Raw genomic sequence first — 24028 nt, 5'->3', positions numbered from 1 at the left:
TCTTGCTGAATGATGCTAGGACAGCCACTGATGTTTCTTCATTAGTCACAGTTTTCTTGCGTCCACATTTTGGCAAATCCAACACTGAACCAGTTTCACGAAACTTAGCAAGCAGTTTGCTGACTGTAGCATGGGAGATGGGTGGACTCGCAGGGTGTCCTGCATTGAAATCTGCTGCAATGACCCGGTTATTGCGTTCACCAGATATCAACACAATTTCGATCTGCTCCTCACGTGTTAACCTCTTCGACATGTCAATGGCTGTGAACAAAGAGAAACTTGTAAATAACTCATGAAAGAATAAAGTTACGTTGAAACCAAGCACACCATTGTTTTTCTTGTGACATTACCAATAAGTTTGATGTGTCACATGGCCCTCTTCCTATTGAAAAAACAAACGTTGTATCCAAGATGGCCGACTTCTAAATGGCCACCATGGTCACCACCCATCTTGAGGAGTTTGCCCTCACATATAATGTGCCACAAACAGGACTTTAATATCACCAACCATTCCCATGTTATTACGGTGTATCCATATAAATGGCCCACCCTGTACAAATGGGAAAAATATGGAACAGTGGTGAACCTTTCCAAGTGGCCAGCTGACCTAAATGATAAATGGACTGAATCTTATGAGGCGATTTTCTACTCATGCAAAGCATTCAGTGCGTTTTATACAACATTCCACATTCACCCACTAGATAGAAAGCATTATGCTTTAAGTGCCAGTTTGAAAACCATGCATCAGCTACCAGTGCAGTATAGAATAACCTTAAAATTATGTGGCCTCCCAGTACATGTCTGATTTTCTTATGGTGTCCAACCCAGTTCAGATTTTTGAACTGTTTCCAGAATCAGATCCAAGTATGATGAAGATTCTTTCAGTTACAGTGGTCCTGTTCTTTGGAACAAGCTACCTGCTTACATGAGATAGATGACATCTGTACGTACATTCAAAAGCAGATTTCAAACCTCTCTATTAACACAGGTCTTCTTCTTCACTCATCGTTCTTACTATCTGTTTATACGCTGCTCTGCATTTAGTTATTAGTCTTTTTCCTGTCTTCCTTCCCTCACCCAAACTATTAGCAGCAAATGGCTGCCCCTCCCTCAGCCTGGTTCTGGTTTGTTTTCCATTTAAAAGAGAGTTTTTCCTTCCCACTGTTGCCAAAGTTCTTGCTCATTAGAGGTCATATGATTGTTGAGGTTTTCTCCTTTTCCTTGTATTTTTGTGGTCTTTGAGTCACTATGAGGCAACGAATTGATTTTAGGGGTAAAAAATGCACTGTGGAGAAAAAACATCAACAGGAAGCTATGATTCAATTCAATTCAATTCAATTTTATTTATATAGCGCCAAATCACAACAAAAGTCGCCTCAAGGCGCTTCATAGATACAGAGAAAAACCCAACAATCATATGACCCCCTATGAGCAGCACTTTGGCGACAGTGGGAAGGAAAAACTCCCTTTTAACAGGAAGAAACCTCCGGCAGAACCAGGCTCAGGGAGGGGCGGGGCCATCTGCTGTGATTGGTTGGGGTGAGAGAAGGAAGACAGGATAAAGACATGCTGTGGAAGAGAGCCAGAGATTAATAACAGATATGATTCAATGCAGAGAGGTCTATTAATACATAGTGAGTGAGAAAGGTGACTGGAAAGGAAAAACTCAATGCATCATGGGAATCCCCCGGCAGCCTACGTCTATTGCAGCATAACTAAGGGAGGATTCAGGGTCACCTGGTCCAGCCCTAACTATATGCTTTAGCAAATAGGAAAGTTTGAAGCCTAATCTTGAAAGTAGAGATAGTGTCTGTCTCCTGAATCCAAACTGGAAGCTGGTTCCACAGAAGAGGGGCCTGAAAACTGAAGGCTCTGCCTCCCATTCTACTTTTAAATACTCTAGGAACAACAAGTAGGCCTGCAGAGTGAGAGCGAAGTGCTCTAATAGGGTGATATGGTACTACAAGGTCATTAAGATAAGATGGGGCCTGATTATTTAAGACCTTGTATGTGAGGAGCAGGATTTTGAATTCAATTCTGGATTTAACAGGAAGCCAATGAAGGGAAGCCAAACGAGTCTGGGCTCATCCATTTCTTATGAGAAGGGAACTGTAGGGAGAATTTCATGGTTTAATCCAGGAGCTGAAGCAGTACCACGGCAGTTTGTGTCCATATTTGTCAGCAGGGTAGTTTGAGCTGTTGTTAGCAGAGTTGGGACCACATCTGAAGAAATCATTTGAGAGAGCCGATCGACCTGGATCAGCGTCTAGCTGTGTGTCCAAGGTAAAATACAGTAGTATTAGTTTCCCATTTGAGATAAAATAAACCTTTATTAGTTCCACACGTACTTTCAGCCGTGACCAAAACATTCCCACAAGAACAGTGAAAAAGAAAAACAATAGAATAGAATAAGATAAACAGAATAACATATTAAACAAAATAGAAAGAATACTATATACACAATAGAATAAGTATGCAAATGCAGTGATCTAATTATTAAGATCTGCTTATTCGGATAAGAAATATCCGGAAAATTGAGCTTGGTTGGAAAAAACATTGTTGCAAATTCGGCCATTAAAATTGCGAGATTGCTGTGATTGGCTGCATTAAGCATAGGTGAGTCTGAAAAATGTTTTTAATGCACAAAATGTTCACACAGATTTTAGGTGTGTCAAGGTGAAGCTCAGGGAGGGGCAGCCATTTGCCTTCATCGCGTGGGAGAAGGAAACAGGACAAAAGACCCACTGTGGAAAATAATAACTAATGATTAAATGCAGAGTGGTGTAGAAATGATCTAGTGTTGAAACTACCTTTGCTTTGCTTTGTAACGTCACCTGAGATGCATTGCCAGTTAATGTGTCATTTTATTAATGTTATATTTTGTTCACATATCAACACAAAGTCATTCACTTTGTACTTTATCAGATTCAGATCCATTAGTGGAAGAAATTTAACGTCAAAAGTTGCAGTTTTACTGTTTTTGTGCTACATTATGCCAAACCAGATAAATAATTTTCAAGTATAAAAGCATTAAAAAGCTTATTCTGAGAGAAACTATGAGTTAATGTGAGGCAACAATAACTGGATTTGATCTTATGTGATTACAGTATTGATGGTGACTAATGTGCACTGAATAGAAGGTGTTTCCATGTCTAAGGAGCTTGGAAAGAAATGTGTCTGAACTTCTTTAAGCTGCTTGAAGATGTTTCACCTCCGAGAAGCTTCTTCAGTTCTAGGGTCAAAAGGTGGAGGGTCCCAGATTTAGGCTACGTCCACACTAACGCATTTTTGTTTTAAAAAACGCACCGTTTTCTCTCCGTTTCGGCCTCCCGTCCACACTGAGATGGCCGTTTCGCTGATGGAAAACGCATCGTTTTCAAAACGCTCTCGAAAACTGTGCTTTCGCGTCGCAGCGTGGACAGCGAAAACGCAGACTTTCTAAAACAATGACACGTTAGTCATGTGATGCAGTCATGTGACCAATTAAACTAAGATAGCGGAGGGCGTTACACAGCAGTTGTTTTGTTTGCTCTCAGGTTTGACAGCCCTATTAAAGATTAATATCAGTCTGTGCGTGCTCCAGAGAGCTTTTCCTCAAATTCTTTACCTCTCGCTCGCTTTTGCAACTTTATACTTTTGTGTTACTCGCAGCAACAACTCCACCTCATTGTGAGTCCATTTAAAAACTCGGTGCTTTTCCTTGACATTTTGACGTGATGTTTCAAAGAGCTGGAAAGTGAATAAGCGGCAGACAGAAATGAGGCAGGCTGAATCTTCTTGCGTTTCACGCATGCGCAGGACTGGAACATAAGCGTTTTCGGCCGTTTCAATGTGGACGCACAACTCTGTGAAAACGATGGACGCGGAGCATTTTCAGAGGAAGACGCCGTTTTCAAATTTATCTGGGCTAGTGTGGACGTAGCCTTAAGCCCTATGGGAGTGTCCCTCCAAGAGGGACAATGGACCTCCTGATGATCCTCTACCTAATCACAAGGTGTGAAAACGGGTGTGCGTCACAATCAGGATGATCGAGAACCTTCACAGACAAGGTGTGTCCATGTAAAACATCCGAAACAACCTTGAAGCCTCAGCATTAATTTATTTAACAACAGTTAAAGTAATACTCACTTCATAAAAGATAATAAAAAAAACATTTGGAGAAGGACCAAGTTTCAAATCCAAAAGTACATAAATCAGTGACTTCATACCAAGATACAATATAGAAGGAGAGAGTTATATTCTGTATATTTTGATTGTACAGCAATAACAAAATTAAGGAGCGCGTAAAAAACGGCCTAAAAAGAACGTCAAGAACTACAATACAAGACATTTTGTTACGTGTGTTCTTTGCCAGGCATTTGTCACATTATGGGAGATTTATAATCACAATGTGCAATAAATGTGACAGCCACTTCAGTCTTTGAAGGTGTTACATGCAGAGATAATCATGAATTAATAAATATGTTAGGGCATGTGCCTGGTACAGACTGCAATCCTTAACAAATTGTACTTTATTTGATGGAAAGTGCAGAGGAACTAATGTAACTTGAGATTACTAACTAAATATGCTGTAGGAGGAAATGCTTTCAAAAGATTTGACTTGTTTAAACAAAAAGCAGCTATGAACACAGTGGAAGCTTTGGAAATACAGGTGGGGCAGGACCGAGGACATCCTCAGATGGGATGAGAGACGCACATCCTAAAGACTGAAGAGCACAGATCCCAGCTGCAGGAGCAATGTTAACAGGCATCTCTGCAATAAATGAGCTGTCACTTACTCACAGTTCATTTCTAAAAAAAAATTCGATTCGAGTGATTTTTAAGGATCGTTCGAAAATGCTGGTTTTCTTACTCTTCTCTCAAAGTGAGAACTACTGGTGTTCTGATGAGAACCTTTGGTATTCTCCAGTGTTTTCTGAAATTCCTCGAGAGTCCTGCGACTATAATTGTAAAACCAGAAATTAAACTGGACAACACTGAAATTTGGTAAAATAATAGAACTAAATACTTATTAGGCATCCAGGACTTGAAAGGAGACATTCATAATATCCTGAAGTTCTCAGTGATCCCACCTGAGGGCCCACAGGGTCCTTTGTCATCAAACTTTCAACTGAGCCCACATGAAACATCAATACTTTATAATGCATGCATAATACTATACTAATGGTAGAAACTAATAAACACGTATGCACCAACACTGTGTTGTGTTTTAGCATCATTTCCATAACCTCTTTAACACCCGATGAATAACATGAACCAGTAACAGACCTTTATGAGCCGCCTGACAGATTTACTGCGACAGAGTTCACACCAGACTGAACTCTGTCGCAGTTTAACATCTTTCATTGTTCTACACCAGAAAGCAAAGCAGCTTGATTCATACACGAGTTCACCTCATGACAGGGCGAAACAAAGACGTGCAACTTTACCAAATGTGAAACCAAGAAACGAAGAAAAGAAACTGTGTCATGAGCTAGTTTTGGATGGTCCCAACGTGTAGACGTGGATATTACAGACAGATTACAATTCAGGAATCTCAAACAAGAGGAAATAAGTAAGAGTGGAGAGTAAATATCCTAAAATATTCTGCAATGGTGGGAAAAGTGTTCATTTAACCTGATGATATTAACTATTTGTAGTGAAATGATATTGCCGTCCCACTGAAATGACGTTATTTTGCTTGCCATTCTTTGGTACAGTTTTATTGGATACTGTTAGATGACAGCTTGAATAATAAAACTACTTTTCCATAATTGTGATATTAGCCGTGTGAATCAGCTCAGTTACTTACATTGGTGACATCAGGCTGTAGCAGCACTACAGTAACATGGATACAAATGCGGACAGTCATACTGATGGAGACCAATATGTCTGTGCATTTACTCGAGCAGCAGCACTCCTGCATATACTCATATCTAATGAGGCTGAAGAACTTCACAGAAGATAAATAGTTGGATACTTTTGTCTTAAAATATTATTTTTGCTGAACATAATTATCTGAATCAGATTCTTTATGTGAGGAAAGTTTATTTTCAGAGACTGAGCATGTGCTGCCTGCTGAAGGTTAAAGTTTTATGTCATGTATACAAAGCTTTTTGTTTTACAGGTCGAGTTCAAATCCATTCAGTTACTTTTGTTCAGGATGATGACACGGTGGGTGGAAACTAGCTCGCTAATACAGAGCAACACACTCGTGTGCAAAAACCAGCCTGACAACTTACCAAAGTGATACATAGAGACATTCAGTGCACTGATATTATACAGTGCCTTTTCTGATTCACCCAGTAACACACACATCTATACAGTGCTTTCATCCAACACCTGATGGATGCACTGGGGGCACGTCGGGGGTGAGCTGCTTGCAGAGGAGGAGCCAGGCATCGAGGCACTGACCCTTAGTGAGTCATTTGGAGAAATCTGGTAATAAAAGTGTCAGAAATGTAAAGATTCTCAAGAACTAAACGCTTGTGTCACTTTTTTGAAATGATATGCAACGTACTAAAAGAAAGCTCCACATGTTCTTACAACACAGACCCGTAACATGGTGAAGGAAATTCCTCCACAGAGGGAGGTCGTGAAAGCTTAACTAAGCTGTCCCACCCTTACTGCTGAGGTCAAAGGCAGACAGGTGTGCGTGTGAAACCCTGACTCGAAACAGTGATGTGCACGGCATGGACGCAATCCAGGGTTCGCCTGTTTGGATGAAGCACAGGGGCACCGTGTGGGCCAGTTTCAGAGTGAAGGGTGTTTGCTGACCTGCTCATGTCGGTAGTTTAAAGAAGAAAACTCACTATTACACACATAAATGTTATATAGATGGTGCATTAGTGGCTGCAAGAGGGAAAAAAGTTACACGTTAAGCTTGGCAATGTGCTGAAATACTACTGGTGCCATACACAGTGACGTATTGACCTATTAACAGTAACACTGAACCCCCAGGGCAGAGTGACAACAAGTGAAATATTTACCTTAGAGGTGCAGCTATAAACACAGTTATGTACAGTCAGGAACAACATGTGTCATTCACGTGCATGGACACAACATGACAAGGATTTATGCTTACTTAGTCCATAAAGCTATTTAACTTCCATGCAACGCCATCACTGTGAACACAGGAGCACGAATGGCACGGACAAAAGGAATCACATGATCACTGACATTCTTAAATTCCAGTCACCACTTAATTTAAACTCACATTCAAGAAAAAGCGCTTGGGGGTGCTGCAACGGGCTGATTTCCTTTAAAGATATCGATGAACACTGATTCAGCGAAGGACTGGAGCTGATGTAAAAGTGTCTGAATGAACATGCCTGTAAACACAAAGGTATGAAAACGAGAGCTGCAGGTCGTCTGCGCTGACGGAGCTCCCACACAGCTGTGCGTTTCTCAGGAGATGAAGTGGTCAGATGAGGATCTCCACCATATCTGTGTCTGCTTCTTGTTGGCTCGACTGTGCTGGAGGAGCTGACTGATGCTGTGGGTGGGCCTGGATGGGAAGTCTGCGCTCCAGCGTGCTGGTGTGAAACGCCTGAGCATCTACACAAATGTGACAGTGAAAGACTGATGAGAACATTTCTCCTCTGATCCTGTCTGCTGTGTACACCTCGAATCTTATAGATCCTTCACATGTTGACATTACATCACGTTACACAATATCACAACAAAACGTTACATTAACTGTGATAATGTTGCCAGGAGTGTGTGTTGCATACATACATACTTTTAAATGATTTCTAAACCGTGAGCCACTACCGGTATTTTTACCTTCATAAAGCACCTCGTAACAGGTTGTTGTATACTCTCAAAGAGATTACTTGCTTCATGTTCACACAATACAACATGATGCCAAAGTGGAAAAAACGCTTGCTTGGAATTAGTTAAAAATAAAGCCCCAAATATAACAGAAGTATTCACGCTCTTTGCTCAGTACTGTGCGCTACAGCCTCCAGTCTTTATGATTCTAAGCTTGGCAAATCTATTGTTGGGCACTAGGGCTGCCACAAACGATTATTTTGATAGTCGACTAGTCACCGATTATTTTTGCGATTAGTCGACTAATCAGATCATCATCCATTAGACGTAAAACTACAGCTTATTGCACCAGCAGCATCTGCTCTTATATAACTATCATTAGCTTACAGCTTTAAGTGTTTAAGGTCTGTGCTAACTAAAAATAAAGACAAGATGAGAGTTTATTAAATTTTATTGAAATTTGCAGATTGTTTCGGTGAAGTTTAATAAACTCCTTGCTATCTAAAATATAACAGGACACCGGAGTATATTCTCCAGCATCTCACACTTCTGATGATCAGCTGTCTGCTTGACGTTTCTTCAGCTGTGTAAAAACTATAACTTTAATCTCAGCCAAACCGATTTACTCAGGAACAAATAAAATACTAAAAAAAAAAAAAGCCAAACAACAACATTTTTAAGTTATCTAAGTGACTCATATATCCTGTTTAACCTGAGCAGCGAAAGACGGCGGTGGGTTTGAAAATGATTAGCCGGGAGTCCGGTGTTCTCACGGCTCTAGTTAGCCTAGCCCCCGGCTAGCTATCGAGCTAGTGGGTAACAGACGTCTCCGAAAACGTCGGAGCGCTTTTGAAAATATGTGGTGTCTTGATAAACTGAGCAGATATTTGAGGTTTACACAGCTACATTCTCGCCTGAAATATGTTAAACGTTTATTTTGTGACCCAGAAAGAATAATAAGAGTAATATTAAAACTAGCTAGCTGCCGCCATTGTTGACAACTGAGCTGGGCTGCGCTATGAATTCTGGGACACAGCTTCTTCTTCTTTGGGGTTTAACGGCAGCTGGCATCCTTGTACATGCAGTGCTGCCATCTTCTGTTTCAGTCCGTTATTACACTCTTAAATTCTGCTACTGATTCCTGCGTCTTTTGGGATCTTACAAAGCTTCAAACGACGCGTCGACTATTAAATCAGTCGTCGACTAATCGTAGCAGCCCTATTGGGCACTTTCCCCCCCATTTTTCTTTGCAGAACCTTTATCAGGCTCAGTTCTGGGCTCTGGCTGGCCCACCTAAGGACATTCACTGAACAGCCCAGTGCTGCAGCTGAGAAATATCCCCACAGAACCACGCTTCATTGTAGGGATTTTATTGGCCAAGTGATGAACGGTGCGATTAGCTCTGCGATTTGACAAAATATATGCAAGGTAAAGACCCTACAATATTACAAAGAAAACAATCAAGTAACCCCCTCCGAGCAAGTGCTTTGGTGACAGTGAGAAGGGTGAGTGGACAAAGTGACCTGGTCCAGCCCTAACTATATGCTTTAGCAAAAAGGGAAGTTTTAAGCCTAATCTTAAAAGTAGAGAGAGTGTCTGTCTCCAAAATCTAAACTATGTATCAGATGACGTCTGTTGGTTCATATGTTTGCTCTACTGTTTATTTTGTTTACTACAATAGCCCCGTTTCCATTAGTATGACTTGGATCGACTTGCCACAGTTTTCCTTTAGGTGATACCTGGTACCAGGTACTAAAAAAAGTGATCCGAGCAGGTACTAAAATGTGATGTCATCAGACTGCATGCCACTGATTGGCTGGTTAGTGGCATCACTCCATGAGTCATGAGAGTGTCTCGTTCATGAAAATCTAAACTTTTATTAGATGGGTAAAGAATTGTGCTTCTCGTGGTCTGAGAATCCTTTAGGTGCTTTCTGGGAAACTCCAGGTGAGCCGTCACCTTCTACTGAGGAGTGGGCTCAGTCTGATGACTCTACCATACAGGCCTGATTGGTGCTGCAGAAATGGTTGGACTTCTGGAAGGTTCTCTGTCCACAGAGCAACACTGGAGCTCTGTCAGAGTGACCATCAGGTTCTTGGACACCTCCAGCTCCAGGTAGAGTCCTGGTGGCTCCAAATGTCTCCCATCTATGGATAATGGAGTCCACTGTACTCATTGGGACCTTCAATGCTGCAGAATCTCTTCGTACCCTTCTGCAGACCTGTGCCTCGATACAATCCTGTCACTGAGGTCTACAGACAATTCTTTGGACTTCATGGCTTGGTTGGTGCTCTGACACCTGTCCATGGTTTGGACCTTACAGAGACAGGTGTGTACTTTCCAGATCAAGTCCAGTAAACTGAATTTACCACAGGTGGACTCCAGTCAAGTTGTAGACACATCTGACAGATGAACAGTGGAAACAGGAAGCACCTTAGCTCAGATCTGAATGTCACGACAAAGGCTGTGAGTGCATTTCTTTGGCCTGCAGGAGAAACCTGAAGAGAACCCATGAAGCCTCACAGAGAACATGCAAGCTTCACACAGAACGGCCCAGCCGACTGGTGGATACAAATCCAGGTCACCCTTGTCTTGAGGCGATGGTGCTAACTCTGCGTCACTGTGTTGTAGAAGAACAAGCAATATTTGCTCCTCAGCCCTTCTGAGATTATGATTTTTGTCAATTTTATAGTGCACTACGTAAAAACAATTAAAGGAACACTGACCAGAGTACAGCAACTGGTCAGGTAAACTTCTGTGACGTTGATCTGGTCAGTGGTTGTAAATCAGGGTCAGCTGCTTTGGTGTCAATGAAATTAACAACAGGTGCACACGTAGAAGGACAGGGATGGTTTTCCCTCCTCGTATTTATGCTGGTGCAGCAGGTTCTGGGTTCCTCCTGGTGCACAACAATCTCCAGCCTCAAGTGACAGTGTCATCACTTGAGGCTGGAGATTTCTTAATCCTCCAAATTGATGACCAATGACTGACTCACCTTACCTAAATCCAATAGAGATCTATATCTGTATCTATATGGATGTATTTTTGGCCTTTATTGAATGGGACAGTGAAGAATCGACAGGGAGGGAGAGAGCAAAGGGCAAAGGGCCGTCTGATGTGTTAATGTTTTTTTAATATGGAAGAATGAGACGTCTCAGAGGTCCAGTTGACCCTGAACCACAGGGGTGGCTTTGCAAAGCCAGCGAGCTCGTCCAGGCTGCATGTGGCGTTATCCTTGGACAGTCTTAGGTAATGTGTGGCAGATCTAAAGCATTTACAGGTATAGAATAAAGCGCTGTAAGCATGTGACTGTAAATGGGTGAGTGTGGCTTGTAGTAGAAAAAGCTCTTACATGCTCACTACGAGTAGAAACGCACTATGAAATACTCGTGTCTTTACTTTCCAGTGCACAAAAAGGAAGCATGTGGACTGACTTCTGTTGTGAAGGTAAAATATAGCTGGCTGTGAGTCTGTCACAAAGAGGCTGACCTGCTATGCGGTCAGGGATGTAGACGGGACTGGGACTGGACAGGCGAGCTGGCAGCGTCATGCTCTGCAGAGCCGGAGTGCTGGGCTTGCTGGTGTCCTGACTGTGGCCCTTGTCGGTCTGCGTGTAACTGTCTCTGCTGCCTGTCTTTGAGTGTCCTGCAGTCATCGGTGTAGAAGGAAGGACCGGGGAGGGAGACGACGACATCGACTCAGTCCTGAGAGACTCCATGCGAAACTCGGGACCGAGCAGAACCCCTGGAGGAACATGAGAACAAGTGCTCCTCAGAATGAAGTCATGTACATGAAATAGTCACATGGGCTAAAACCTCTGCACCGACTGCTGCTTCTTACCCAGACTGCCCTTCCAACTCGTGTCCTTACGTTCTTCAGTGATTGGAGAGCTACTCAGTCCCAAGTTGTGAGAGAGCAATCCAGAACCACCCGTGTTGGAGATGGACATCAAGGACTTGGAGGGCCTCATGGCAGATGGTGCATCAGACTTAACAGGCTCCTTCCTAGAGCGCTGGTGAAGCACCTTAATCATGGCGTCCTTCTCAATGATCTGGGCGTGCAGATTCTTTATCCTGGATCAGAGCAGACGCAGCCACAGTTAATGTCTGGCTGTGACTGAAACTAAATCATGGATTGATTTTTAAAATAAGAAATCATTTATCATAAAATTACACTAAAAACAACTTAGCTCGATAGAATAAACACAATATGTACTTGAATTTATATAACGCTTCTCTAGTCTTACTGACCATTAACCCCCTGAGACCCAAACTCTTTCATGCATTTTTAATTTCTCTTTGCTATTTGGGCTGATTGGGGCCTGACGAATGTAAAACAAAGAATTATCTTTTTAACCGATTTTTGTTTCTTAGAAAAATTAGTTCCACCTATGAGGACATTTGATTGCTGTAGCTCAGGAGGCAGAGCAGGTCACCTACTGATCGGTGGTTCGATCCCTGGCTCCTCCAGTCTGCATGCCAAGTATCCCTGGGCAAGATACCAACCCCAAGCTGCTCTCTGATGCGTCCATCGGAGTGTGAATGTCGTTAGAAAAGCACTCAGTTTAGAGTCAGTGCTTGTGAGTATGGGTGTGATTGGGTGAATGTGGCGTGTTGTATAGAGCGCTGCGAGTACTCCGGGAGAGTAGAAAAGCGCTGCATGAGAATCAGTCCATTTACATTTGTTTTACACAGCAGTGGCAGGATAACGTCCTCGTAAGTGGATCTCAGGCCCTTGTAGAGCAAAATTTAGTATTGTGGTCTAGACAACCCAAACTGTGAAGTCCACATGTGGACGCAGGTCCAAGAGGGTAAAAGACACAAACCGCTGAGAAAGTTAACAAACAGCAGAATAAAGAATGAGCTTGATTACATACAAGATACAAAAACAAGTGCAGCCTGAATATAATACGATGGCTTCAATCTACGATGAAAGCAGGTACCGTGGTATGAAGTGGTAACACTTTTCTATACCCGAATGCTTTCACACCACAAACACAGCTCTGCACAGAAGCAGCCCATGACGCTCTCTCCATCTGTTTGCACACCCTGACATAATCAAACAGCCCTTTGCAGAGGAGCAGTTTACCTGCTTTCCATGTCCAGACAGCGCCGATTGGCCATCAGAATCTCCTCCTCTTCCTTCTGGATTCGAGCCTCCACTGATGTGTCGTAGCTGCTGCTAGGAGAGTGGCTGATCATCGTAGCAGACGTATCCCTGCACAAACAAGGACAGGAGTGGCTCACACCCATCCTGGGGTTTCTCTTAAACAGACTGTTGGTCCTTATTGTTCCGAGGATGACGACTGGATGATCGCATCAGGAAAACAATGACAGCCACCTCTCAGGTGAGCAGCAACCTTCTTTGGATAGGAGCTCCAGAACAGGTGTAGAGCTACAGTTTTAGGATGGGCCCTTGTTGGTAATGATGCACACTTTCTCTGTGCAATGGCTTTGGCCATATTGTACCTTCCTCCAACAGGTGCGTAATAGCATGAACTACAGCAGTGATTACACTTCTGACATTTTTAACATCTCAGGCAGATCATATTTAAACATTAAATATTTACTGTTATGTATTTGCTCTGGTTTAACAGCTGCCACAAAGCTACGAAACCAGAGTTTGTTGTTAAAAATGAAACAAAAAGTGAACTAGCAGCTTAAAGTGTGTAACTGCCCCATCAAGCCTGAGGCTCTTATTTCTCTGACAAGAAAACCTCATTTCTGCTGTTCGATACCAAAGAAATTTAAACTTTTACAAATTCTGCCAAAAGCTAAACGTGACTCTGCTCTGCTTCACTTCTGCAGCATCAGGTAATGTTCACGAGTCATGGTTTTCTTCAGTTTGTGATCTACTGCAGAGTATTTATTTATTTTATTTATACATAGATATAAAATATGGATATGTAGTGATAAATGATCATAATTATAGTATTTCTGACTGAGTCAAAATCGAATCAGATCAGACCTTGTGAATCAGAGTTGAATCGGTTATAGAAATCACTGATTCCCAGTCACAGCTGATGTTTGGTGGCCACAGACTGAAGGGGCAGCACAGCTGCTGCGCCTCTTGCCCAGAGAAGCTCAGATGGCTGTGAGTTTTGCGGGGCAGCTTTCCTATGGTCCCAGAAAATTGAGAGAAATGTTTTGTCCAAGTGACGTCTTCAGTCTCCGCTAAATGCAGATTTCCCAACCTTATAGTACAGAAACTGACCTCACAGCCCACTGTTCATTCAGTCAGCTGGTTTCAGTCTTTGTGCAAATGTCCTGTTTGTAAGGTGGAAACCTGCAGTCAGCTGAGACTGAAGACGTCACCTGGATGAGCGAGGAAACGTTTCTCCCACTGAAAACGTCCAGATGAACAGAATCAGCCTTTTGGGATTTGCTTACCTGGATGACTGAGCACGCACCACGACACATCTCGTGTTTCAAGATCCTAACAACTAAGACAAGCAATAATGTTGCTGAGAGACCGTATGAAACTACAAAAACCTGAAACATGTACCTCTGAGTAGCAACAGACGCTGCAGCATCCAGGGCGAACTGCCTCATTACACTTTCCTCTAAATACTTCTGCTCCCACTTGGTCATGTCAGCCTCCAGAGCCAGGATCCGTTCCTCCTTCTCCCTCAGGTGTTCCATCAGAGCTGTGGTGTTGTATTCTGACGAGATCACACCGCTGGTTTGAGCACCACCTTGACGCTGGAAGAGATGTATTTGTTTTATTTACACACACACACACACACACTCTCTCTCTCTCTCTGCCGGTCAAAGGTTTTAGAAAACCCCAATATTTCCAGTTTTTCATTGAAAATTACACAGTTTAATGTTCCATTGCACTCTGAAATGAAAGCATGGTACAATTCAATTCAATTTTATTTATATAGCGCCATATCACAACAAAAGTCGCCTCAAGACGCTTCATAGATACAGAGAAAAACCCAACAAATAAGCAACTGGAGTGAAAAAATAAATCATGGAATCAGTTTATAGACCAGAGTGTATTTTAAACTTTGACTCATCAGAGTCGCCTCCTTTGGCAGATATAACAGCTGAACACAGCCGTGGCTTCTGTCTGCAACAGAAATCAAATCTTCTCCCATGTCTGCTGCAGACGTTCCATAAACGTGGACCTTGTAGCTGCTTTGCTTTCACTCTTCTGTCCAGTTCATCCCAAACCAGCTCGATGGGGTTTGAGTCTGGAGACTGTGCTGGACACTCCGTGTTTCCAAGCTTGGCACAGTTGGACTGTTTGGGTGATTATCCTGCTGTAGGATGAACCTCTGACTGAGCAGAGGCTCCTGCATGGAGCTGCAGAGGCTCCTGCATGGAGCTGCAGAGGCTCCTGCATGGAGCTGCAGAGGCTCCTGCATGGAGCTGCAGAGGCTCCTGCATGGAGTTGCAGAGGCTCCTGCATGGAGCTGCAGAGTGCTGTGGAGCTGTTCTGGTTCAGGGAGCCTCTCACTCTGTACGAGTCACAGACCCTGGATCAGCAAACAGCCCCAGACCGTCACACTTCCTCCTCCATGTTTGACAGTCGATGCCACACACTGTGGATCCATCCTTCCACCTACTCCACAGCAAAGATCCTGCATGATGAACCGAAGATTTCAAATGTTGATCCATCAGTCCATGAAACCTTCTTCCAGTCTTCAGCAGTCCAATGTTTCATGGCCCAGACGGGCCTCTGTCTTATTCTGACGTCTGGCTTTCTTGCTGCAGCTCGTCCTCTTAAACTTGCAGCTCGAAGTTTCTCCTCACAGCTGAAACTGAGACTTTCTCACTACGACCACTATGAAGCTGCTTGAAGCTGATGTCCTGTGAGCCGCCATCACACAGCTGTTAACTCCCAGGAACGTGTGTCTGAGTCAGTCGTGTCGTTGGGTCTGCAGACCTCTTCCTGTCACAGTTTGAAGGAAGCTGGACTCACTGACGCCTTGACTTTCTTTGCAGTTTCTCTGTAGGACAGACCTACATTTATAAGTGTTACGATGGTCTGTCTTCTACTGTTAATCGCCTTTTTGGAACAGCTGTAGGACTTAGCAGCACCAGCTTTCACGGCTGGATCAACCTCCACTGTTGCAGAGCAGCTTTAAATTGTTAACCTGTTTTTGTTCCCTGAAAAAGGCCATTTTCTGAAATGTGCATTATTTTTCAGTTTTGGGTAACCTTACCTTTTTTTAAACCTCTGGGAGGTCCCCACTTACCTTTTTACCATTTCGAGCTGTTCATTGGATTTGAACAACTTGAACAGAAATAAATAACTGGAAAAACTGGGTTGTTCTAATCTATTGACTGCGGGCGGTTTATCCTTCAAGCTCGGGTCCTCTACCAGAGGCCTGGGAGCTTGAGGGTCCTGCGCAGTATCTTAGCTGTTCCCAGGACTGCGCTCTTCTGGACAGAGATCTCCGATGTTGTTCCCGGGATCTGCTGGAGCCACTCGCCTAGCTTGGGAGTCACCGCATCTAGTGCTCCGATTACCACGGGGACCACCGTTACCTTCACCCTCCACATCCTCTCGAGCTCTTCTCTGAGCCCTTGGTATTTCTCCAGCTTCTCGTGTTCCTTCTTCCTGATATTGCTGTCATTGGGAACCGCTACATCGATCACTACGGCCGTCTTCTTCTGTTTGTCTACCACCACTATGTCCGGTTGGTTAGCCAACCAAGATCCTGTGGGTTGGAAGTCCAATCTCGCTCATACTGTATGTGAGGTATGTGTAGATTTAGTATTTAACAGACTTGCTGAAATAAATATATATATATATATATATCTCCTGCACAAAAGCCACCATTGCTCATGACAGCTTCAAGATGTCTCGAGCAAACTTTAAATGCGCCTGTGTGGTATGGGTTACATTTTATTTTAGAAAACTGTACCTGCTGATTCCAGGACCACTTGTAGCTCTTCACAAGCGGTCCTCGGCTCTCGACTAAATATTTTCACTCTTCTTAAGTATTTGTTCTGTATTACAGCGGATAACCAAATAGCATAGTTCACCATTAAACAATTGCTCAATAAGATCTTCATCTTCCAGTCATAAAGGCCATAATAAAGTGGTGACAAATTACCAAGAACTCAGCAGGTGGGATGGTGAGTCAGCACATGTGCTGTGTTACCTGTTGCATACGGAGTGACTCCAGCTCTCTCTCCAGTCTTGTACGAAGTCGGTGTTCAAGCTGTTCTCGCTTCTCACAGGCTGCCTGGAGCTGAGCCAGAGCCTGCTGCATCCTCTCCACCTTCTCCACGTAAACCTGCTTTTTCTTCAGCTGTGCACACACACGCACACACACACACACATTATGTTCCACCACTATTACAACCCTGTAATATTTTAGATTCTCATTCCCTGCATCATTATGCTCACTGCACATTCTGGTCCTCTCAGTGATTTACATGAAACAATTATTCCAATCATATGACATCACTGAATCTCCAAACAAATGTAAATCTGATCGATACACAGCCCATAGCAACAGCAGCTCCTGATCCATCACAGTTTACAGGTTTGTTTGTTGTGTGTGAAGCACAGAAACACAGTGATACGTGTTCTTGCTGCTGGTTGGCTGTAGTGCACAAACCAATGAGAACTAAAATCCAGTGAGGAAGTCACACTGTGGACATCATCATCATCAGTATCCAATGTCATAAAAAGCAGAAAAATAGGTGAATGCATGAGCATGTCATAGCAGTGGCTGTGACACTCGTGCTCATGTTAGTATAATGCTAACATGAGTGCAGCTGGCCCCCCTGGAAGCCCACAGTAATAAATTTAAAATTATGAGTTTGCTAAGTTACATATTTATAGAAATGTATTTATTAGGGGTGCAACGATACACAAAATTCACGGTTCGGTTCGATACTTTGGTGTCACGGTGTTCATGCCTTTTTAATTTGTCATTTATTAAAATTATAAATATATATTTTAACTCAAAAGTACAGTTTTTGAATTTAACCCTAACCCTTGTGCGTGTTTTTTATTTTGACAGCGAATGTGCACCTGCGGACCACTTATGTGCAGCCCTGGTTATTTAGCTCGTCATATTGCAGCCACAGAAATTCTTTTGTCCATGAAACCATAAAGCTGCACTTTCTTTTTGCCTTATAGTCTGATTTGTCATAACTTCTCCGTTTTGTGGTAAGCTTTTCTTTGGCTGTCACTTCTTCACCCTGACCTGTCTTATTTGGCTCAGCAGAACTGAAATATATATCCTGCTGCTTTTACACACGGACTCACATAAGCTCAGCGATTCTCTGCGCGATCAACCTCTCACATGTTTAAGCTTGCTGCGGGAGATTTCACTTGTCATGTTTGCATAGTAAGCTAACGATTAATAAGACGATGTCAGAGGAATTGGTGCACAAATTATCATCACTCACAGATCAGTGCTGTCGCTCTCTATACACAGTTCGCACGATTGCAAAGTGAAAGCAAAAAACAAGCGCAAATTCAAACGCGACTTCAATATGTCACATATTGACAGTGGCTCACCGATGCCAATGACATAATTACCCAGCTACATTTCTGAAAGAATGCAAAAGCATTGACATATATTTTTCCTACAATAGCCCGACGGGCAGGGCAGAGAGATTTTTGTAGCCCGACTGGAAAGATCGCTAGCTCCGGGACGTCGGGCTAGCGATTTTGCGAGCCCTGTATCTGATTGAGGAATCACTCATCTTTGGAAAAGAGAGTTTATTACAGAGAAATGTCTCTTTCCAAAATAAAAGCTATACTATCCGCTTCTTCTGGGCTATATTCTCAGCAGCATAAGGAGAATCATGTGCTAACAGCTGTCTAAATGACTCGGCTAAAGTTAGTAGCATGCTTGTTGTTTTTGTCTTTGCACTAGGATGATGTCGGCGTAAATGTGCAGTCATATTCGTTGTGTTCCCACTAGTGCTTTCAGGTTAATCTCATTGAAATGACCTTAACGCCACAACACGGCAAATCTCCGTTAACGAGCTACCGCCGATCGCCCCGTGCATGGGGCTAGACGGCCAACACGTTAACGAGCTAACTGCGCTAACACACTAGTTCACATCAATGTAATTAAGCATTGCATGGCACATCCAACATACTGTTTTACTTTAGTCCATGACTCGCTTACCTTCAGGGTCATACGTCACATGAAGACCAAAATAATTCCAAACGCCAGATCTGAATGAGGGTGGGGGAGGTCCATGTTGCAAGGAGAGCTTAACTTCTGTCTCGCTAGCTTGCCCTGCGCTCTTCCTCCTGACTATGCTGTCTGTGTTGAGCGCTCAGTGGATCTGCGCTCGACAGTGCAGCCTAGGCGGAGTAGTCGAACACAGATTCACTGAGCGCTCAACACAGACAGCATCGTCAGAAGGAAAGTTGATAAAATAAATTACAAATGTTGTATTGTTCGATACATATGCGTACCGAACCGAAAGCACTGTATCGAACGGTTCAATATCGATACGAATATCGTTGCACCCCTAGTATTTATATAAAAAGTGAATTAAAACTGGTAATTGGAGCTGGTTAGTTAGTGAGATCGCTCATTACTCTGACCTGAAGTCACTGCTCTCGTAGGGACGTTTGTGCCCCAGTGGCTGGTGGCTCACACACTGGCCTGGTAGCCATTGATAGTCAACAGCCTGTGATGGGTATGTTTTCTGAATAAAACGTTTAGTGGTGGGCAGACACTATGCGATTTTTGGCCCATTGTGAGCCGATTTTTCAGTCGTGCGACCGTTTTGGTGATCGGTGAGTTTGGCCTTCATCGTGCGTCGTGTAGTATACGCCGGGTAACGAGAAGCGATTAACACCTCACGACCAGCTCCCGATCATCAATCGCTTGGTCGCGAGGATTTCAAACCGTCGTGAGGGTGTCACCGCAACTGCTCACACTGCGCACGTGCAAAGACATAAACGTCGCCTTTGTAACAGGGACTCAGCCAGCAGAGCCACTCCCTCCACGGTCAGGACCAATAAGATCATGAGCAGCTCCTGACAGGATACAAGATTTATCATTTTGTGCCTGCAAAACTTCTCCTGTTTGAGGTGAATATTTCTCTGTAATGAGGAGCAAACGTTCTGTGGAATTTGTGTGTGAATGTGTGAAAATGGAAAGCGTGCTCCTAAAACGTGTCCAGGGTCAAATGTGAACCTTGTTACTCATTAGATGAGCTCTGAATATTACCAGGCTGTGCTCAGAGTGTGACCTTAACCTGCCACGTTCTCAGAAACTCTTTCGTTTAGCTACACAAGCTTTATAGCTTTTTATGCACCGTGTTTAAGCTACAGCTTAGTAAACCTATCAGGAACAGATCAGTTACATCTGTAGGCTGATCCATTTCATCAATAGAAATAATTCCACTCTGATCGGCATAGAAACTCATTCCCAGAGGACAATCCTAACGTTTACATTTATAAATGACAAACTGCGTCTGTCACATCAGAAGCAAACAGGAACATCAGTCTGTACATTTATTTATCTCCTCGCACTGATCTAATGGCAACGTGAAGGATTTCCTGTAGAAGCTGTGCCTCATTGTACTCTTGGAGTTGTTTTTCTCAGAAAGTAATTAAAGGCTGATCTGCACCACTAAACTTACATGTCATATGTGTGTGTTGTTAAGTGTGTATTCTTCATACACAGCCCTAGAAAAGTGTTTACTCAACATCTATAAATGTAATGCGTCTAAGTCAATGAAAGCAGCGTAGTCAAAAACGCCACACCTCCTCCTCCAACTTGACGACTTTGGCCTGGGCGTTGTTCAGCGCCTGGTCTCTGATCTCGATGTGCCTTCTCTGGTCCTCCGTGGTCGAGCGCAGTGCGTTCAGCTCCATCTCCAGCTTCTCCTTCTCACGCAGCGTCTCTTTGTCTGAGCGCACAGAAGGACATGAAACACTGAACACTGTCCTCACCACAGCAGACCTCAGATACACACTCAATGACACATAAATGACTGACAGTTAACATTTGATGCCACACTAAACACAATTATGTCAAACATGGATCAGCCCAACATCTTATGTACATTTTATATTTGTATAATCTTATATAAAATGATAACTCGTTGTAATTATCACTTTCTTTCTTTGTTATGACAAGAAAACCATCCAGCTTAAGATAAACTCCTGACATGATACGACTGGTTAGAGCGTGCACTGTCCTCTGATCAGCTGAACTCTGTTTCACAGCTTCACCAAGTGAGGTGACAGCACTGAAGTTTCCAGAAGCTTCCTTATGAGTGATCGTTGGTGTTGTTGCTATGATGATCACACGAACTTTAAGGATGCACCGTCAAGCACTGAGAAAACGCAACATGTGAGTCTAACGAACACGTTCAAGCGTCCACTAGAAACGTAGTCAGTGAGCGCCAGGCTCCAAGCGCACATCTGTCAGCTGACAGTGTTTGCTGGCTCGTCCACAGAGAAACCCAACAAACCCGAGTAAAGTGAACAGGAGTCACTACTTTTGCACGTCCGTCGTTGTCTCTGTGTTCGGATACGCCCCAACCGAGGCAGGCACAGCAGTAGCAAGCCCCTCCCACAGATAAGGGGCTGATTCAGTACAGCATGAAAGGGACGGTTTCACAACAAAACAGGAACAACACACATTTCTCAACTTCACACAAAGGAGTGATGTCAGTGTATTTGTCAGAAAGAAAGGCTCGACACACTTTGATATGAACCCTGTCAGCGCGAAACCTGACAGGTCTCAGACAAACGAGCTTTAAATGAAGTCCACATAACGTCCCAAACAAGAATAATAACACTTTACACACAAACTGCTTCCTGACAGTTAGACAACCGATAAAATGAGGCTGTCTCTGATGTGCCAGGTTGAATTTCACAGTTTGTATCATGTTCTTAATTATTTTGAAGTTAATTGTGAGTCCAGAAACCCCAAAAGTAAAAAACAAAATAAAAACTTAGCAGGTCGAGTTTCTGCCCCGAATAATCACCTCGCTCTACTTTTTAATATCCAAACAGGGAACGCCGGGAATGCTGTAACAGTTCTGAGACTTTCAGCACTGTGTGCTGTGATTCTTGTGCTGCCTGTTAATCATCTCAGCTGGAGTAGACTGGACCTCTTTTATTTAATGCGAGTCCTTTATGAGATGATTGAAGGTGGCTGCCATTAAAACCTGGTGACTTGCAGCATTGCCGTGTGAGCTCCATGGACTGCTAAAGATAATGTCGAATGAGTGAAAGCTGAGTGTGTTTGTGGCACCGATGAAGTGTAAAACACTGCTTTCACATCGGGGACATGCTGATGGTTTGACCACCAGCGAGTAGGGATGGGTATCGTTTAGGTTTTATCTGATACCGGTGCCAAATCGGTACTTTTGAAACGGTGCCGGTGCTCAAACGGTGCTCAAACCGGTGCTTAAAGAATGGAGAACACAAAATTGGTCCAAAAACCTCTCATGTTCAGCTGTTGTTTTGTAAAAAGATAACAATGTTAGCCTTTTCTGCAGCTATGGGGCATATATGGTATCACTCTTGGCTGGAAGCAGTGCTTAATCAATGGAAAAAACACAAACTTTGTCCAAAACCTCTCATGTTTAGCTGTTTTCCACTTTTTCTTTGGTCATTTTAGCCTTTTTGGCCAGGGTGAAGGGAGTATCTGCCATCAAACAAGAAGACAGCAGCATGTAGCTATGATGGTGTTTGCTAGTTCACCTTACATGCATTAATGTAATAACGTGGTTAGCCTACTCAACGTAAATTAGCTACTTACGCAGAGAAGAACGGCTGCTGCTGCATCATCATCCTCATCATTTCTGCTACACTGGCAGGGCTAGGGGCCAGGACTCTCCTCTTCGTGTTTTTGGGGGATGTTGCTAACTCCGGGTCAGATAACAGGCAACCCACCCGCAGTAGATGTGCTCGGTGTGAGGTCTCGCAGCAAGCTATCAAATACGGCGCATTTCTGGGCTTTTTAAAAAAACCGCTATGCGTCGCCAGGTGTTTCATCGGATTTGAGGTGTTACCTCCTTTGACAGTATCACAGTATCAGCTTAAAGCACTTGTTGCTGCTGAGTTTGCATATTTTGCTGTGAAGTACAGCCAGACTTTGACCGCTTCGCCTTGGACATTTTTAATCTGTAGCTCTGCTCTAACAGAACGTACGTACCTGGCCCCGCCTACTATCCTTGGAAACGTAAAATGATTGGCTAGAATCTAAAGTGTATCACAGCTCAGGGAAAAAAAAGCACCGAAATAAAGTACCGAAATGTGCGCTGCTTTTCGGTCTGGTTACTACCGTTTATGTCAGAACCGGTGCCATCATGGCACCGGACACCGGTACCCATCCCTACCAGCGAGGGTCCGCAGGTTACGGCCCTTCATTTGGACTGTTTAATGAAAAAACTTACTGATACAGGTTGATGACAGAAAATAATCTGAGAGGCTCACCTACATAGAACAGCTGAGTGTCAGACACAGTCTGTCCAGCTCAACAAGCAAGTCGTCCCGACATAAAAGAGTTGACAAAACTATTGTCTGCTTAGTTTCCATGTGGACACCAACAGGCAACAGTGATGTGCATCATCCTCTAATAGCCTGCATTCTGCTGACAGGTGTTATATTAGAAAATAATAATAATAACTCGTCATTATTCCTCAGGAAGGTTGTTGGTTTGATGCTGTCTATGTGTGGCACTTACTCTGTGTCAGGAGCTGGGAGATGGTTTTGCGGTTGTCCTCCGAGCCGTCACACTCCTTAGCAGCGAGCTGCTTATTAGCGGTTTCCATGCGCTCTTAAAAACAACAGCACATAACACAAAATCTTGGTGCCTGGGTATACACACATACAGCACAATGCATTTCAATGACACTGGTATGGCGTTATCATTGTGCCTCTATTCTGAGCGCATGTAAAAAACCAAAAGAAAAAAACCAACAACACGCAAAAAATTATTTGGAGGGAAGAAAAGTTTAATGTCTCAATGCAAGAAATGTATTCCAGTTAGGGCTGGGCCATATCATACCGTCCACGGTAATACCGGTGTAATGTTGGGCAACGATAAGAAAATGAAATATGGCGATAGAGTATGGGTAAAACGCACATGCGCAGTGCCTTTGTTTTCATACGCACATGGAAGGAAAAAGCATGGCGGCGACGGAGAATAAGAAGGGCGAAAGTGGATCGTTGAATGAAACGATGAACCTGAACTGGTTTGTAAAAATGCTGCAGCTTCACTGGTGTGGAACTGGTTTAGCTTTGGTCCGTCAGATACACAACAAAGCACTATTTTTGGTAGCGCATGCTAGCGGGCCGTCGTTATTACCGTGTT

At 43.4% G+C, this 24028-nt stretch overlaps 1 protein-coding gene across 7 annotated transcripts in view; it reads right to left on the bottom strand.

The window, feature by feature from the left end:
- Positions 1-2363: 2363 nt before the first annotated feature.
- The window catches only part of amot (angiomotin), a 48785-nt gene continuing 27120 nt past the window's right edge, over positions 2364-24028 (bottom strand). For 2 of the 7 annotated variants that reach the window (XM_080867634.1, XM_080867635.1), the window contains exons 7-14: positions 23399-23491; positions 20461-20606; positions 16871-17020; positions 14257-14453; positions 12841-12969; positions 11593-11825; positions 11242-11496; positions 2373-7536 (exon numbers count right to left, since the gene is read on the bottom strand). In XM_080867634.1, the coding sequence (XP_080723760.1) occupies positions 7403-7536; positions 11242-11496; positions 11593-11825; positions 12841-12969; positions 14257-14453; positions 16871-17020; positions 20461-20606; positions 23399-23491 (1337 nt within the window). In that variant the 3' untranslated portion in view covers positions 2373-7402. Of the gene's footprint in view, positions 7537-11241; positions 11497-11592; positions 11826-12840; positions 12970-14256; positions 14454-16870; positions 17021-20460; positions 20607-23398; positions 23492-24028 lie in introns of all 7 variants that reach the window. The other 5 variants (XM_080867639.1, XM_080867638.1, XM_080867633.1 and 2 more) reach the window with 4 other exon arrangements.

Source organism: Rhamphochromis sp. 'chilingali' (genome assembly GCF_963969265.1).
Source record: "Rhamphochromis sp. 'chilingali' genome assembly, chromosome: 19".
Classification (NCBI taxonomy): domain Eukaryota; kingdom Metazoa; phylum Chordata; class Actinopteri; order Cichliformes; family Cichlidae; genus Rhamphochromis; species Rhamphochromis sp. 'chilingali'.
This window is presented reverse-complemented; position numbering and strand designations above follow the sequence as displayed.